The following is an 18,090-nucleotide window of genomic DNA, read 5'->3' as shown; positions in this document are numbered from 1 at the left end:
GTCTTACCCCTCCTCAGGCCCCTTTCATCCACCACCCTTAAGGCTCACCTGTCTTTCCACAATAACAATGAGGAATTCCATCTGAAAGCAGACCAGGTACCCTGAGTGGAGGCCGTGCCAGAGGGACAGGAATAGCAATGAGAGGCCCTGGGATAGTTGTTTATTTCCAAGGAACTTGAGTCGTTTGAAGAAGTAACTAGAGAGAAGGGTCAGAAGGGATGAGACTCAGATCCATCCTGCCTCTGGGTTCTTGGAGCCCTTAGGGGTGCAGGGGTGGCGGCTGCTCCCACCCAGCCCCCTTAGGGAGGGGAGGCAGTGCCCTCCGATCACTTTATTTATGGCTGCAGTGGGCCTTCGTTGCTGCGCACGAGCTTTCTCTAGTTGCGGCGAGCGGGGGCTACTCTGTTGCGGTGCGCGGGCTTCTCATTGCGGTGGCTTCTCTTGTTGCGGAGCACGGGCTCTAGGTGCGCGGGCTTCAGAGTTGTGGCTCGCGGGCTCTAGAGTGCAGGCTCAGTAGTTGTGGCGCATGGGCTTAGCTGCTCTGCGGCATGTGGGATCTTCCCGGACCAGGGCTGGAACCCGTGTCCCCGGCATTGGCAGGCGGATTCTTAACCACTGCGCCACCAGGGAAGCCCCTCCGATCACTTTAGAATGAAAGGCAGTGAAGCTGACGAGTCATGGTTTAGACAGAAAATAGACGTAAGGCTCAGCTGGGGCCCTGCCTGCTACAATGGGTAATGACGGAGGGCCTGCCAGGCGCCTGGTGCTGAGGCTGCAGCTGTGAGCGGGGCAGGCCCTGCACCCACGCTGCTGACAGTGCCCCCACTCGTGGGACTGAGGAAGTATTTGTGAACATAAGGCCAGCAGCAGAAGTGGGGTGAAAACCCAGCACTTAAGGCCATGTATGCCTTGTTTCTGTCTTTCAAAAATGACAGGGATGGGACTTCCCTGTGGTACAGTGGTTAAGGATCCGCCTACCAATGCAGGGGACGCGGGTTCTAGCCCTGGTCCGGGAAGATCCCACATGCCGTGGAGCAACTAAGCCCATGCGCCACAACTACTGAGCCTGAGCTCTAGAGCCCGCGAGCCACAAATACTGAGCCCACGTGTCACAGCTACCAAAGCCTGCACGCCTAGAGCCCGTGCTCTGCAACAGGAGAAGCCACCGCAGTGAGAAGCCCGCGCACTGCAATGAAGAGTAGCCCCTGCTTGCCGCAACTGGAGAAAGCCCGTGTGCAGCAACGAAGACCCAACGCAGCCAAATATAAAAAAAAAGAAAAAGACAGGGACGGTTTGGGGGGGTTGGGTTGGGGACAAACGTGGGTGTGGCTGGGGGGTGTGAGAGTGACTGACGGGGGCCCCTCGAAGTGGGGAAAGCTGGAGGAAGTGACGTGCGACCTCCCTGGCTGGGTGCTTACCGGGCCACCCAGGCGTTGGTGTTGATGTTGAAAGAGGCGATGGTGCCCGTGAAGCGGGGGTCTGTCTCAAAGAGCCACACCTTCATGTTGGCGCAGGTGTCCCACTTGGCCCTCCCGAGCTCGTCAAGGCCGTGGAAGCCCAGCCCCGTCAGGATGCACACGCCTTCCTGAGGGAGCCACGGCGTAAGGGACCCAGCCCCTCTGCGCCGCACCCAGCCTGTAGCTCGACTCGCTGCGGCCCCGGGCCCTCTCTCCTTACCGTGACCAGCCAACAGGCGACGTATTTGTACAGCACAACCTTGCCCCAGACCAGCATGTACATGCAGCGGAACCAGAAGCTGCGGTTCTTGACAGGAGAGAAGGCATGAGCATTAGGGACCCCGCCAGGCCAGGAAGGGCCCCCCGTGCTCCCCGTCCTCACACGTGTGGCTGACTACTACTCTGTCCCCCCGACGGTCTGCCTGACTACTTTGCAACAGGCCAAGGGGACCCAGCAGGGAGCCCCCTCGGAGAGGCCCTCAAACAGTGCTGTCCTCAACTCCTCTCCTAAAGAGCCGGGCACCTGGGACACTAGTGCTGGGGGACTTTTACATCCACGTTCGACGTCAGCTGAAGGAGACCAACCTCCCCAGAGCTGGGACGGAGCCCGAGCCAGCACTCCCCCTCCCTGGGTCCTGCGCTCCTAGAGCCCTGGTCTGCCTGGGCCGGAGGGGGCTCGAGCCGCCTGGCTGTAAGAGGGCGAGCTCGAGCCGCTGGGGGAAGGTCAGGGGTGCTGAAGTGCACCTGGCACAGCCCTGTGCCCGCGAAGGTCGTTCAGTGCTGGCTGATGAACGGGTCCCGCCCGGCTGGCACTGACACCAACTCTCAGATCTGGAGCAAAACCAACACGCGTTTGTAGGTGGTGTTACCCACTTCCCGGCTATACGGGCTCCTGGCCTGGCCACTGTCTATCTCTGGCGCAGTCGCACTGCCGCTGTTCAGGAAGCACTCACTTCGTAGTCGTCAGTGAGGAGATAGTCTTCTGTGATGTGCTGGCTGAGCAGGGTGTAGCCCACTAGGTAGACAAGGCCCAGACTCAGGCGCCTGAGAGCAGGTACGGTGCTGGAAAGGAACAAGCGGGGTCACCACGGGCGGAGGCCCCTCCCTTCGCCCTCCGACCTTCACGAGGGAGCAGCTTCCCAGAGTGAGCGCAGCCTTAGGGCCGGACATGAGGATGGAGTGTGCAGACCCTGCGAGTTCTGGGGTGGGGGTGGGCCGGGGGATCTGGGGGGCTCGCCCTCAGGGGTCCCATGGTCCTCGAGGGCTCCCCCATGTGCTCGGGCCACATCGGGACTGAAAGCCCGACGCAGAGACGGGGAAGGACTGGTTTTCGATCTGTTCCTCCTCTCCTGGCTGGATCGATGCTCAAACGCAGGCTGGACACGTTCTCCGCAAAGGGATTTTCCTGGTAACTTATCAATCTTCTACTGTAAGATATATTTTTATATATATAGATTTTGATATATTTAACAGTATTTTTTAAACTGGGAAAGTGCGTGTTAAAGGCAGGGACATGACTGGTTCAGGCAGAATCCTATGGCATAAAAGTGAATTTTTAATGTTTGTACTACAGGGTCGGGAGGGATGGCGGGAAGTGACCCGAGCAGAAAAGGGCCCCCTTCCTGCAGTGAGCAAGCACGGGGCGCCCATCACAGGCCGTGAGCCAGGGCCAGGCCAGAGAAGGCAGCCGGCCGGCCTTCAGGAAGTTACTTCAGAAGTGGCTTTGGGTCGGGTGAGACGCCTACGCAGATGTCCTGACTGAAGGGGGCCGTTACCTGTTAGGTATCTTGCCTGGTACGTCAGTCAGCTGTCCCTGCACCAGCTTCATGTAGTGGTTCATTGAGAACTGGGGCCCCACCAAGAAGGCCCCATAGAAGTAGGAGAAGCCAGCAACCTCCAGCAGGGAAGGGACACCTCGTATGGCGTATTTCTGTTGCTCAGAGGACAGGGATTTCTATGCCGGGAAGAGAACGAATGGTTCAGGACCCCAAGAGCCAGTCTGAGGGCTCCCCACCCTTGTCCCCACTGATCCAGGTTCTTCCAATAGAGCCTCTCTGAGGGGATGACAGTGCGAGGAGAGTTGGGGCTTCAGGGGGTAAGGGGCATGCGCAGGCGTAGCTCGGCCTAGGCCGGCCGCTGCTGCTCGTCCCACTGCCTTGCTGGCCCTGATCTCCGGACCCTGAGCTAGAGCTGGACCCGGGCAATTAGACTTGTCGGTCCTTGATCAGTGCGCCCGGGCATGAGGGCGGGCGGGCGTGAGGGCGTGGGGATAACAACAGCCGTCCTCCTTCCCTCTGGTTAAACTCCTCCCCGTCTCTGCGGAGGGAGGGGGACTTACTTGATCTTTCCCTCCGTCATAGTAGTCGATGGCGAGACCTGAGCAGAGAGAGAAGGTGTGGGTGGAGAGGAGGGAGGGGACCCGGGACGTGGCCAGGAGCGCACGGGGCAGGGCCTGGGGTGAGCCTAGGGTCTGATGAGAGGAGCCTGGGTGTCAACGGGGAAGGCAGGGCCCCACCACTCACCGATGAGCTTCAAGGTCAGGACACAATGTGGCATTGTCCACTTGATATCGTAGTTGCCAGTGGCTGTGTAATAGTATCCGGCAAGAAGGTAGGCCTAGGAGAGGGGCAAATATTTATTCTACCATTGCTATGATTTATTTTCTCCCTGCTGTGAAATCCAATGTATTCTTTTCACTTTTCCTTTCTCCTGGTCTAGAAACTGAACCTGTAAAGGGGAAGAGACATCCTCAATGCTTTTACACTCTGTGGCTCATTCTACGTGGATTTTCTGCCTTGCCTTTAAGTGACTCCCCTCAGGGACGGCTGGGCTAATCTGGTCAGACTCAAAGAACCCCAATGGCACAGTCCTATGCACAAAGGACTGCCGGCACCCCGTCCTTGAGGCGGGTGAAGCATTGTCACTGCAGCCTGCAGATGAAACACCTGGGGCTTCTGCAAAGTGACCCAGAGCCACACTGCCAAGTGTTGTGGGGAGAAAGGATTAGAAACTGGATCTCCCAGTCCACGGCTTCCTCTACACCACAGTCCCCATCCTCCCCGCCCGCAACTGCTGTCAGCTGTGACCTGAGCTGCCCAGGGAAAGACGTTTACCATCTGGAAGCAAAAGGTAGTGAGGACGGCAGTGATGGTGCGGCCCATCAGCCGGAGGATGAGGAACTGAAGCATGACGCATAGCAGGGAGTGGTAGAGCTGGATTCCTGGATGCGGAGGAGAGAGCAAAGTTTTGCCTGTTTTTTCTGCATTCCCACCCTTCCTGAGTCTTCTAAACACAAAGAGAATATATACATATAAAAAAAACTTTGGTACTAGGATTTTTCTTCTTTTTTAATAGCCTCATGTTTTGGAGGAAGGGAAGGAAATTAACTGTATAAATATAAAGGACTGCCAGGGAGTTGCTGTATTTCTGAACTTTGGGCCTACGGGATGCTCCTGAGGGGACTGCTTGGGTCTGTCGGCCAGTTCCAGCCACAGCAGAGACAAACTGGTGCTTCTCTGTTGATGGTGTCTGGTAAGGGCAACCATTCTCAACATGCTTTTACCGGGGAGAGGAATGTATGTGAAGGGAGAAGTTAAGCTTGTGTCCCTGCCCATACAAACCCTCTGCTACCAGAGCATCACAACTTCCCTCTCCATCAAATTCTCTCCAGGAAATTTTGTTCAGGTCTGTTCCTTCCGAGGTTCCCTGTGATCACAGTGCTCAGTTCACTCACCAAAGTTATAATAAGCAATTGAGAGGCCTGTAAAGGTGTGGAAGAGATGGATGAGGTAGCTGTCCTTGTAGAAAAGGTAATGCCGATAAAACGAAGCCAAGGGGTAACCTGGAGGGGAAGGAAGAGCAGGAGAGGGTTAGTCATGCCTGGAGTCCTCCCAGGTTTGTTTTGCAAGTTGATCTGGCATGAAACTCAGCCCAGAGAGGAAAAAACACGCATTATATGGATGTCTACAAAGACAATAACAGCATCCCCAATTATCAAAAGAAGTCTCTTTGTAAATACAAATTTAAAACGGAAGATATTTTATTAACAGTCTTTGTTTTTTGTGGGTTTTTTTTGAGTTACACGGGCCTCTCACTGCTGTGGCCTCTCCCGCTGCGGAGCACACGCTCCGGACGCGCAGGCAGCCATGGCTCGCGGGCCCAGCCGCTCCGCGGCACGCGGGATCCTCCCGGACCGGGGCACGAACCCGCGTCCCCTGCATCGGCAGGCAGACTCTCAACCACTGCGCCACCAGGGAAGCCCCGGAAGATATTTTATATTGAGGCAATACAAACTGGGTCTGAAGACTAGGTTTCATTTTTGGCTTATTAAATATTGCTAGGAATTTTCTCTTGCATTTTCCTTAAATGATACAAGGGATTCAGGGTGCCCAGAAACACCATTTTACACCTTTATGATCTATAATAATTTCATCACTAGCAGAGTATTATCAGTCGGATTATTTTTTCTTTCCTTCTTTTTTTTTTTTTTTTGGCCGCCCGGCATGTGGGATCTTAGTCCCCTGACCAGGGATTGAACCCACGCCCCCTGCAGTGGAAGCGTGGAGTCCTAACCACTGGACCCCTGGGGAAGTCCCTCAGTCAGATTGTTAAGAGGATAAATATAAATTATTCCCGGCTACAAACTGAGGTTGCTGACGGCATATACAGTTGCGTGGTAGTTAACAGGATACATGTAGATAGATACTCCTTACACAATGGGCATCGACCAAGTTATAAATCCATCTAGGTATACTGGGAAATGTCTTCTCAAGCCGTGATTTAGACTATGGTCCCGGGGCTTGACTGAACTACAGGGGATCTCCTGATGGGCCATGAACTGATGATGCACGGCCAAGGGTTGCTTACTGAATTAAAAAGGGCCAACAACATTTGTTATTCCTAGACTAAAATTAGCATGTTCCCTGGTTTTACTACAGACTCACATTCAGCGTTCCATCAAGAAGTCTGGCTGATGTGCTTGGCAACCTTCCTACTGCAGTAACGCATGTGCGAAGAGTTGGGACCCCTACTGTTTTTTTGGAAGGACAGTTTACCCAGTCTATCATTGCATAATCAGTGTTCTGAGTTGGTCATGGTTTACAGCTGCTGCAATTCTTACTTTTTTTTTTCTTTTTTTGGCCACGTGGCTCGCGGGAATCTTAGTTCCCTGACCAGGGATCGAAACTGTGCCCTCGGCAGTGAAAGCCTTGGAGTCCTAACCACTGGACCCCCTGGGAATTTCCCTTACTTTTCAATCATAAGTTGCAGTTAGTTTATCATTGGCGATATAGTTGTGAGTTTGGTTAACTCTACAAGGCTTAGATGAGTGTCATACATAAAGTGCTCATTTAAGTGAATAAGTAAATGGATAATCATGTTATATATTAGCTTATGTCCTTTTAGTCTTTTTTTCCCATAACTTTTTTTTTTAACTTATGATCACAACCTGTGTACTCATGTATCCTAGTTTTTTCACACAACAGTGTATCAACCATTTATCTTCTTGGTGCCAGGATTTGCTGGTGTTGTTTTTTAAAAAAATTTATTTATTTATTTATTTATGGCTGCATTGGGTCTTCATTGCTGTGCGCGGGCTTTCTCTAGTTGTGGCGAGCGGGGGCTACTCTTGGTTGCGGTGCGCGGGCTTCTCACTGCGGTGGCTTCTCTTGTTGCGGAGCACGGGCTCTAGGTGCGTGGGCTTCGGTAGTTGTGGCTCGCGGGCTCTAGAGCGCAGGCTCAGTAGTTGTGGCACACCAGCATAGTTGCTCCGCGGCATGTGGGATCTTCCTGGACCAGGGCTCGAACCCATGTCCCCTGCATTGGCAGGCGGATTCTTAACCACTACACCACTAGGGGAGCCCTGCTGGTGTTCTTTGAAAGCTGTTTTCACAATGGGCTACGCTCTTTACCAAATTTACAGCTTCATGCGAATAGCTGATTTTGTAGATATTCTGTGGATCACTGACTCATTTGCTCACTCATTCATCTGACAGATGTTTATTACGTGCCTATTATATGCCAGGCATTCTGTTTATGTAGCACAGAATGAGGGACAAGGTGGCATGGAATGGTTTATTTTCTAGCAATCTGAGATGAAGTGATATAGGGCTGCTAGCCAAAGAGAGGGAGGAAACTGTGACCCTTTCAGTCAGATGAACGAGTAAAGAAATAGGACAAGTCTCACACATACCACGTGGGCAGACGTCTGGCAGGATTAGCAGCCAGTATTGCTAAGAACCAGAGCCAGGTGATAGAGAGTATACAGAATAACAGCCAAGTGTCTTAAATCTTTTGCTTTTTATGTATAATGTTTTAGGAATAGGGGTATAAAGGACCAGAAAGAACAAACAGGGTAGATCTTAATCACCTAGAGTACTCATAAATAAGCTCTGGACAGCTAAGAGTTTACCACTGAAAGGGTTAAAAGCCTTTAACCAAGTGAAATCACTAAAACCCTTTATCATTTGGGATGCTGGAAATGAAAACACACAACACACAACACTCTGCCTCCTTACATTGAATATAACTGGACATTTTCTTGGTAATCTGGGTCATAACTACTCTAGAGGCACGCGGGCTTTATGAGCTCTTGGGATGTAGAGAACCCTGACAGGGCCCGCACTGTCCTGCATTCTGAGTCCTTGTATCCATTTTTCACACTTTTCCGCCCCTTTCCTTGCTATCCAGGGATCTACAGTCACTTCTTGAGCTTTCAGTGCCAAGAAGAGCCCCTTTCCCTCCTTCCAATTTACTGCAGGCCTTAGAAGCCTTAACTTTGTTTTAAAGGTGTAAAACAAACAAACAAACAAACAAAGATCTAAGACAAGAGCAAGGGCCTTGGTGTCTTGCTTGCAGACTTAGTGCCAGGCCTGGTAACAGCTGTTCTGGCCACTCAAGGCCCTTTTGCTCTCTCCTGTTTTCAGGTGTATTTTGTGGGGAGTGGAGGTGGGTGAGTTCCACACGGGTGAAGTCTAGTTGCGCACCAGAAAACGCACGATAAAGAGATGGAGCAACTGGCAGAAAAAGAAGAAGAATGCAGCAAGCTGGGTTACCAAGAACGTTAAGATCATAACAGAGAACAGCAGAGCCTGGAGCGAAGCTGCAAAGGGGAGGAAGGAGCTGTGCTGGGTGAGTTGCTGTGACAACCCGCAGCTGGTTTCCAGAGTGCCAGCACCGAACCCTGCTCCCGGCTGACGCTCTGCTCGGCAAGCTTCGGAGCCCGGAGGCCCAGTCACCCCTTCAGGGGTGTGCTGTCTGGGGGGAGAGTGTCGGCCTAAGAGCTTCTTCTGAGTCTCAGTGCTTCTTCGTGGGAGCCAGTGCTTGATACAGTGGCTACAGTCACCTGAATAATCTCTAAAAAAACGACAAGAGCAGCTCCTTACCCGCCCACCCACGCAGCGTCTGATCCAGTAGGTCTGAGTGGTTCTGATGTGCAGCCAGGGCTAAGAAGCTCTGCCTTCCTAGACCCTTGGGCAGGGCAGCAGTATTACTGGTCCTGAAGATAAACTCCTGAGCTCCATGACTGGGGGTTTTTCTTTTAATGGCACCAAACAGGCCATTGGCTTTATAAACCTGGTCTGGAGTTTTTTTTTTTTTTTTTACGTTACGCGGGCCTCTCACTGTTGTGGCCTCTCCCGTTGCGGAGCACAGGCTCCGGACGCACGGGCTCAGCGGCCATGGCTCACGGGCCCAGCTGCTCCGCGGCATGTGGGATCCTCCCGGACCGGGGCACGAACCCGTGTCCCCTGCATCGGCAGGCGGACTCTCAACCACTGCACCACCAGGGAAGCCCTGGTCTGGAGGTTTTTAAGAGCTTGTTTAGCCGCCACACTGTAACTGTTCCTTCTATTTGATTGTTTGTTTACAGGAGGGCCCTGCAGAAACTTATTAGCCGGTGAAGGATGAAGACCCAACCTGCACCCTAAACCCAGGGATCCCTGACTAGAATGGGAACATTCCAAGAACAGAATCAAGGGCACTCACAACGCTGAGACCCTAAAGCAGATTGCTGGGATGCACTGAACTTGGTCCCTTCAGGGGTTCCGGTAGTCACAACATGGAGCCTGTTTATCCAGCTGATTTCCCCAGCCTGTCTCTGCGTGTTTACTGAAGCCCAAGTGCCATCTGAGTCAGAAACTCGGATCTATCGACTGACATTGCTAGTGGAACTGCTCCTTCTCTGTACTGTGATAGTTGTGAAATTGCTCGTTAACCCTAAAGGTTCTGAAGTTCCATCTGAAGAAACATTAACGGGCTGTTTTCACTGAAGTCTGATGAATTTCTTTGCCTCTTATCCCGCATCGCTATTTCTGGGCTCTGTGGGAATACGATACGACCCCGATTGATCAGGCAGCGGTTTGTGGGACCCTGATGAAAAGAAAGCAGAGCATGTTTTGGCAGGTGTGAGGGAGAAGACGGAAGTAGACAGAAGTGCTGCGTGTTGGCTTAGCCAGGTATTGATACTGGTTCACACCACGCCAAGACCGGCAGAACACCCTTAGCACACGGTAACGGCTGTCAGACCTTCCGGTCTCAGCACCACTTTTTTAAAACCATTTTTTAAAAATTGAAATACAGTTAATTTACAATGTGTTGATAGTTTCAGGTATACAGCAAAGTGATTCACTTTTATGTATACACACACACACGTGTATACATATGTATATAGATTCTTTTTCAGATTCTTTTCCATGACAGGTGATTACAAGATATTAAATATAGTTCCCTGTGCTCTACAGTACATCCTTGTTTATCAGCATCACTTTATATTCTTTTTTTGAAAATTTTTATTTTATTTATTTATTTTTGGCTGCGTTGGGTCTTCGTTGCTGCATGCGGGCTTTCTCTAGTTGAGGTAGGCGGGGGCTACTTTTCATTGCAGCGCACAGGCTTCTCATTGCGGTGGCTTCTCATGTTGTGGAGCTCGGGCTCTAGGCACACGGGCTTCAGTAGTTGTGGCTCGCGGGCTCTAGGGCACAGGCTCAGTAGTTGTGGCTTGCGGGCTCTAGAGCGCAGGCTCAGGAGCTGTGGTGCACAGGCCTAGTTGCTCCGCGGCATGTGGGATCTTCCTGGACCAGGGCTCGAACCTGTGTCCCCTGCATCGGCAGGCAGACTCCTATCCACTGCGCCACCAGGGAAGCCCTAGATTCTTAAAAATTACTGAGGACCTCAAACCACGTTTGTTAGTGTGGATACTATCTATCAACATCTACTGTATAAGGAAACTCTTAAGTGCACCTGCCCTTTTTTGACTGGTGGTGACAAGTGCAGGGAGTGCTGGTTCAGCTTGGTGCCCTTGCCTTCATTCGTACTAAGGGAACAACAGAGCTTTACCCATCGCTGCTTTTGCACCGTCAGCGCAAATGTCAACGCTGTGACAAATAACATCTTAATTTTATTCTGAAAATGAGTTTAAGGTTCTCAGGGACCCCTAGGAGCTCATGGACTACATACACTTTGAGAACTGCTGACATGGAATAACGTTTCGGCTTAATCTTCCTGGTTAAAATGCCCCAAATCCAACTGCCTTTTCTTCCTCCCTACTTTCCTCAACTGCTCCTTCTGTATTTTTCTTTTTTTTGAAAGCTTCTCTGGTGTTGGTTTTGAGATATCAGTTTCCCTGCTTTTTTTCTTATTCGATTGAGATGTATTTCACATACCATCAAATTCATCAAACTCAAAGTGTAGAATGGGGACTTCCCTGGTGGCGCAGTGGTTAAGAATCTGCCTGCCAATGCAGGGGACACGGGTTCGAGCCCTGGTCCGGGAAGATCCCACATGCTGCGGAGCAACTAAGCCCGTGCGCCACAACTACTGAGCCTGCGCTCTAGAGCCCATGAGCCACAACTACTGAAGCCCGTGTGCCTAGAGCCCATGGTTCGCAACAAGAGAAGCCACTGCAGTGAGAAGCCCGAGCACTGCAACGAAGAGTAGCCCCCGCTCGCCACAACTACAGAAAGCCCACACGCAGCAACGAAGACCCAATGCAGCCATAAATAAATAAAAAGTAAAATAAAATAAAATTAAAATTAAAAAGAAAGTGTAGAACAGAGTGGTTTTTAGTACATTCACAAGGTTGTGCAACGTCCCCACCAACTAATTCCAGCCACGTTTTCGCCCCCCAGAAGAAACCCCATCCCTGTTAGCATTCACTTTCCAGGCCCTGGTGACCACCCAGTCACTTACTGTCTACAAATTTGCCTATTCTGGGTATTTCATATAAATGGAGTCATATTATATGTGGCCTTTTGTGTCTGGCTTCTTTTATACAGCATAATGTTTTCAAGGTGCATTTATGTTGTAGCATGTATCAGTAATTCATTATTTTTTTAATATAAATTTATTTATTAAAAAATTTTTTTTTGGCTGTGTTGTGTCTTCATTGCTGTGCACGTGCTTTCTCTCTAGTTGTGGCGAGCAGGGGCTACTCTTCGTTGCGGTGCGCGGGCTTCAGTAGTTGTGGTGCACAGGCTCAGTAGTTGTGGCTCGCGGGCTCTAGAGCACAGGCCCAGTAGTTGTGGCGCATGGGCTTAGTTGCTCCGTGGCATGTGGGATCTTCCAGGACCAGGGCTTGAACCCGCATTCCCTGCATTGGTAGGCGATTCTTAACCACTGCACCACCGGGGAAGTCCTAGTACGTCGTTATTTTTTATGGCTGAATAATATTCTTTTGTTTGGACAGACCATACTTCATTTATCCAATCATCAGTTGATGGACATTTGGGTTGTTTCCACTTTTGGGGTATTACGAATAAGGCTGCTATGAACATTCCTGTATGACTTTTGGTGTGGTGTATGTTTTCAGTTCTCTCGGGTATATACTTAGGAGTGGGCCTCTTGGCTCTTTTATCCTCTGACTAGCCCTTCTCGGTCAGTGGTATAGACCAGTTTTCAAAGTTTCCCATGCGTTGCGGACCAATACTTTTGTAAAAAAAGCCCACCGTCCATGGGCTTGGATGATGTGGCACTATGGAATGGCTACAAAAGTTGCTAAATGTTTACTTTTCACTCATTGTGCTTGCTTTGAGCTTTGCCTTGGCCAAGGGTGGTGACGCAATTCAAGTAGATCGTGCCAACCTCTCTTTCTTTGTCTCTTTCACCCAAGGCTTTTCTCTGGCTTCTAAATACAGCTGACCTCCAGGAGTCAGCCCTGGTCCTCTGCTATTCCTGCTATACTGTCCTCTGGAAACTCCATCCACTGTCAGGTAACTTATTGTGATCTTTACGCCAAAGACAGGTCCACATCTTTAATCCTGACTTCTCAAGTTTCAGTTCCACGTTTCCTACTTCCTGGCTGGGCATTTTCAGTTTGATATCACATACCATCTCAAACTCTGTGTGACTACAACATGGACTTTCCCCCGAATCCGTCTTCTCTTGGCTTCTTCTGTTTGTTAATGGTTCTCCAGGCCACACAACTACAGTCAAAGGCTTGAAGCTGTCTTTGCCTCCTCCCTCTCCTTGGTTCCCTGTACCTAGCCACCAAATCCTGTCAATTCCTCCTTCCCAGTGTTTCTCACCACCGTCACATCCCCTTCCTTTCCTGTGCTACATCTGCAGTGAAGGCCCTCCAGCACTCCCCCTTCAACCCTTGCCGTGACCTCATCTCTGGCTGCAGCCGCATCCTCCAACAATCCTCCAGCAGAGGGCTCTTCCTGTAGCCCCTGCTCAGAAAACATCAACGACTCCAGCTGACTGCTCAACACAGTACCAGTTCCCAAGCCGAAGATTCAAGGTCTATCTGCTAAACTACATTTCCGGTTAAAGCCTCTATCTCCCTGCTCCAGCTGACTGATATGCTAGTTTTTGCTCAAATATATCTTGTGTCTTTCATCTCTAGACCTTCGCTTGTGCCAATGCCTTTGGGTGGGACACCTTCTCCAACCACTCCTCTACCCAACAGAGTCCTACCCATTCTTGGAAACCCAGTTCAAGTGTCTCCTCCTTTAAGGCTACCGCAGACCATGATGAACTCATGGCCCTGTGCGTTATGGGCTCATGCCTTAAATGCATGGCACTTAGGGCAAAGACTCTCACTTGGCAAATCATTGTATACAACAAATTGCCATTCCTTACATTCTTGTTTTATCTTAAAATAAACACATGTTCACAATCTCTTTTTCTAAAGTCCTCCTATACCTTTGGATCTCCCATAGCATACTATCCTGTGTACTTCATTCTTTGATTGGTTGACCAACAGTAATTGACACTTAATAGCCATTTGATGTTGAGCGTCAGTTTCCTCATCTGTAAAATGGGGACAGTACCTGCCTCAATGAGTTGTAAGGACTAAAGGAGATAATGCATATAAAGTAGTTAGCACAGCCTAAAATATTGTGTGGTCACAAAAATTATACACACACACACACACACACACATTCACTTAAAGTTACAGGGAGTCTGTAAAGCAGGCCTTAACTGAGAAATTCTGGTGAAAGTGGGTATCAGGGCTTCTGAATCTAATCTCCATTCCATGTGACAAATGACTAAGGGATTTCCTTCCCATCTTCATTTCAAAAGAAGAGTCATAGCATACTTATCTTATAAGGATACTGATTATGGTTTGCCAAGAGCATTTTTTCTAAAATACAACGTACTATTAAATTAAGGCACTGTATGGTTAGAAGAACACAAACTCTGGAGCTGAGACAGATCTCAGTTTGAATCCCGGTTCTGCTACTTACTAGCTGCTCCCTCAGGCTGGCTGATGAGTTAATTTTTTTTGGTCCTCAGTTTCATCAGTAAAATGAGTATCTAGGTTTGGGTTCATGTATTAAGCCTGGTACATATTAGATACTCAATAACTGTGAGACTGCTTCAACCTCTGCTTTAACAGCGAAGTGCCCGGCGATCTCATCCAGCCACATGGCTTTAAATACCACCTGTTTGCTGATGGCTCCCAAATTTGTTCTTCACACTCGTGTACAACGTGGACTGGGTGCGCGCCTAACGGATATCTCAAGTTTAACAGGCGTCACACTGGACTGCCGATACACCTCCCTCACAAAGCCTGCTCTTCCCCTGGCTTCCTCATGTCCGCAAACGCCAGCTCACCTTTCTGCTCCCTCGAGGCTGACGCTCTGCGGCCTTCTCATCCTTCCTGAGCACCCCCCCCGCCCCCTGCAACCAGTCGGTCAGCAAACTCTGTCTGTTCTACCTTCACAGTGAACCCGGAGTTTGACCACTTCTTCCCCTGGTCCAGGTCAACGCCATCTCTGGCCTGTACCATTTAAAAAAATTTTTATAGTATTTTCTGAAAATTTTATTTATTTATTTTTGGCTGCGTTGGGTTGGCTGCATTGGGTCTTTGTTGCTGCACGCAGGCTTTCTCTAGTTGCGGCGAGCGGGGGGCTGCTCTTCGTTGTGGTGCGCGGGCTTCTCCTTGCAGTGGCTTCTCTTGTTGCGGAGCACGGGCTCTAGGCGCTCAGGCTGCAGTAGTTGTGGCACGTGGGCTCTAGAGTGCAGGCTCAGTAGTTGTGGCTCGTGGGCTCTAGAGCACAGGCTCAGTAGTTGTGGTGCATGGGCTTAGTTGCTCTGCAGTATGTGGGATCTTCCTGGACCAGGGCTCGAACCCGTGTCCCCTGCACTGGCAGACGGATTCTTAACCACTGCGCCACCAGGGAAGTCCCTCTGGCCTGTACTATTACAGTCGCCTCCTGACTAATCTCCCCATACGCCTTCAGTCTCACTCAGCAAAAGCCGCACGTCCAACCAGAACCTACCAGACTGATCTGTTCATCCCTCCCCCACCTTTCTCTGACCCATCTCTTACTCTCCACTGCCCTTCCTGGAATGCCAGGCAGGTGCAGCCTTAGAGCCTTCACATTAATAGGTTCCTTGCCTGGGATGCTCTTTCACAGATAAGCTCAAGTCCCTCCAGCCCTTCAGATTTTTACTAAAATGTCACCTTATCAGTGAGGCCTTCATCGTATCTAAAATTGCACACACTCACCCCACCCGCTATGCCACCAACACACACTTCCTGTTCTTCTTTCTTACTTCATTTTTCTATTTCCCCTCAACACTTATTACTCTTTCACATACAATGTATTCTACTTGTTTATCCGTCTTTGAAGGCAAGGATTTTTGTCTCTTTTTTTCCCCCTGCTGTACCACAAGTGCCCTGTACAAAAAAGGTCTTTTCCTGGTAAAGAAACGGTCTTTTCCTGGTACAAAAAAGGTCTCAAAAATATTTGTTGAATGGAGGAAAGAATAAAAGAATGAATGAACAAATACTGTATTCTAGGCAGTCAATAAAATATTTATAGAGCATCCATTACGTGGTCAGCAATGCATTAGGCAAAAGGAGAATATGGTAGAGTGTAAGAGATGCTTTTAGACTCTTAAGGAGCTTTTTAGAGAGAAAAGAACATCAAGCAACGATGTTCTATAAATGCTAATTGCATGGAATAGCCAATGTTGTAGAGGTTAGAGGAGAGGTCAATAATGAACACAGCAGTTAGGATGAAAAGAGAAGAAATAAGGAATGGGCAGGAGAATTATGTACTAAAGACACGGAGGTAGGAAACAGCATGGAACAGTCACTTCACAAGACCAGGTTGACCACAAGAAGGGATAGGAAGGTTTGGAAAACCAGGCAGAGTCTGAAATTGATATAATAGGAAAAAAATCAAGAGGAATGACTGGAATGGGGGGTATGATGGAAAGGGATAAATTAAAGGTGGCTAAGCCCCTATAATGGTTTTCAAACTTTTTTTTTTTTTGCGGTACGTGGGCCTCTCACTGTTGTGGCCTCTCCCGTTGCAGAGCACAGGCTCCGGACGCGCAGGCTCAGCGGCCATGGCTCACGGGCCCAGCCTCTCTGCGGCATGTGGGATCTTCTCGGACCGGGGCACGAACCCGTGTCCCCTGCATCGGCAGGCGGACTCTCAACCACTGCGCCACCAGGGAAGCCCCTTCAAACTTTTTTGATGGAATAGCCCCTGAAAGAATTCTGAAAAATTACAGATGCCTTCTCACATTTGTAAGTTGCCATCTAACATTTGTAAGGTTTTTTTTTGCTTTTAATTAATTTTTATTGGAGTACAGTTGCTTTACAATGTTGTGTTAGTTTCTACTGTACAGCAAAGTGAATCAGCAGTACATATACATATACCCCCTCTTATTTGGATTTCCCTCCCATTTAGGTCACCACAGAGCATTGAGTAGAGTTCCCTGTGCTGTACAGTAAGTTCTCTTTAGTTGTCTATTTTATACATGGTATCAATAGTGTATACGTGTCAATCCCAATCTCCCAATTCCTCCCACCCCCCAACCTTCCCCCTTGGTATCTGTACGTTCGTTCTCTGCATCTGTGTCTGTAAGTTTAAACAACAGCAAATGATGTGTTTTTAAAAATGTATATTGAAGATGTGCTTTAAGTACACATGGAAAACGTCTGCCTTGTAATCTAAATGGCAATCAGCTTGATCACTTTCTGTCAAAAGAGGTCTAACCTCATTTTTTAATTCAAATAAACAAGTTAATACTTCTCCCCCATGACAACCACCTTGTTTCTGAATTCTACTCTTAAGATGGAACGATAAGGCAGAGGGTTGTCATGAGTTTGTCGCCTGGATAAAATAAGGGGCTGCTCCTCTTTGCTTCACTTTCGTGGCTCCTGTGAAATGTTTCCCTGGGGCACCCCTTACCCCCGGGCCTTTCTCCTTTTTTTTTTTTTTGCCACGGTGTGCGGCATGCAGAACTTCCCCGACCAGGGATCGAACCCGCATCCCCTGCAGTGGAAGCACAGGGTCTAAACCACTGGACCACCGGGGAAGTCCCCCTTCTAAAGGCTGGTGAAGAGTGACTGTAAGAGAACTTTCAGAGCAGACACTGTCTCAAGCACGTCAATTTTAGAAAAGAATACATATGGAAGCTGAAAATCTGAAAGTGGATTCCCTTATCTGTGCCCACGTATTCCCTGGAAAGTCTTCATGTACCCCTAGGGTACACGGACCCCAATGGGAAGACCACTGGCCTCAAGGTTCCATGTCAGAAGGTGGTGCCACTGACAGAGACACACAGATCGGAGGAGACAGCTGGCTCTGCTGGCAACAACTGAAGCCAGATAAAACTCTCACAGGGAGAGGCCGCAAAGGGAGGGCTGAGTCCTGGAAAATGCCTGCACGTAAGGGAGCGCAAGCAAAAGAAACGGAGACAAAACAGAGAACAAGAGGTAAACGAGGACAGTACCCATGTGAGAAAGGAAGATGACTTCTGCGGTAGGAAAGGAGTTTAAAAACATCGAATGTGCCGGAAGTCTAAGGAGGGTGAGGAAGACGTTCTCAATGAGGTCGTTAGTCACCGGGAAACAGAGCAGCACAAGGGACCCGGGGGCCGGGACCTGGGGGCCAGCTAAGAAGCGGGGGCTGGACCAAGAGGAAATGCAGGCTGGATGTGGAGGCCAGGCAGTAGGCGGTAAAAGACTCTGGCCAGAGAGCATGGCCACTGAGTGAAGGCAAGCATTTCTAAGACAGAGAAGTTCTATCTATATGTGGGTTTTTTTTTGGTGGGGGAGGGATGTCTCTGGATTCTTTCTGCTTGTGTATTCTTAGGAGATGGCATGCTGCTTTGTTTTTTTTAAAACATAAATTTATTTATTTATTTTTGGCGACGTTGGGTCTTCGTTGCT

The 18,090-nt window shown here is 49.6% G+C and overlaps 1 protein-coding gene across 1 annotated transcript in view; it reads right to left on the bottom strand.

The window, feature by feature from the left end:
- Window positions 1–18,090, bottom strand: part of LPCAT3 (lysophosphatidylcholine acyltransferase 3) — a 38,711-nt gene that overhangs the window by 1,055 nt on the left and 19,566 nt on the right. Inside the window, exons 2-10 of the mRNA XM_082635547.1 lie at window positions 5,191–5,298; window positions 4,571–4,677; window positions 3,980–4,073; window positions 3,796–3,833; window positions 3,233–3,411; window positions 2,411–2,519; window positions 1,678–1,764; window positions 1,419–1,585; window positions 49–196 (exon numbers count right to left, since the gene is read on the bottom strand). Coding sequence (XP_082491673.1) covers window positions 49–196; window positions 1,419–1,585; window positions 1,678–1,764; window positions 2,411–2,519; window positions 3,233–3,411; window positions 3,796–3,833; window positions 3,980–4,073; window positions 4,571–4,677; window positions 5,191–5,298 — 1,037 coding nt within the window. The remainder of the gene's footprint in view (window positions 1–48; window positions 197–1,418; window positions 1,586–1,677; window positions 1,765–2,410; window positions 2,520–3,232; window positions 3,412–3,795; window positions 3,834–3,979; window positions 4,074–4,570; window positions 4,678–5,190; window positions 5,299–18,090) is intronic.

This window comes from Mesoplodon mirus (assembly GCF_964341445.2).
Source record: "Mesoplodon mirus genome assembly, chromosome: 11".
Taxonomy (NCBI): Eukaryota; Metazoa; Chordata; class Mammalia; order Artiodactyla; family Ziphiidae; genus Mesoplodon; species Mesoplodon mirus.
Note: the sequence above shows the minus strand (reverse complement) of the source record. Positions and strands in the feature narration are given on the sequence as shown.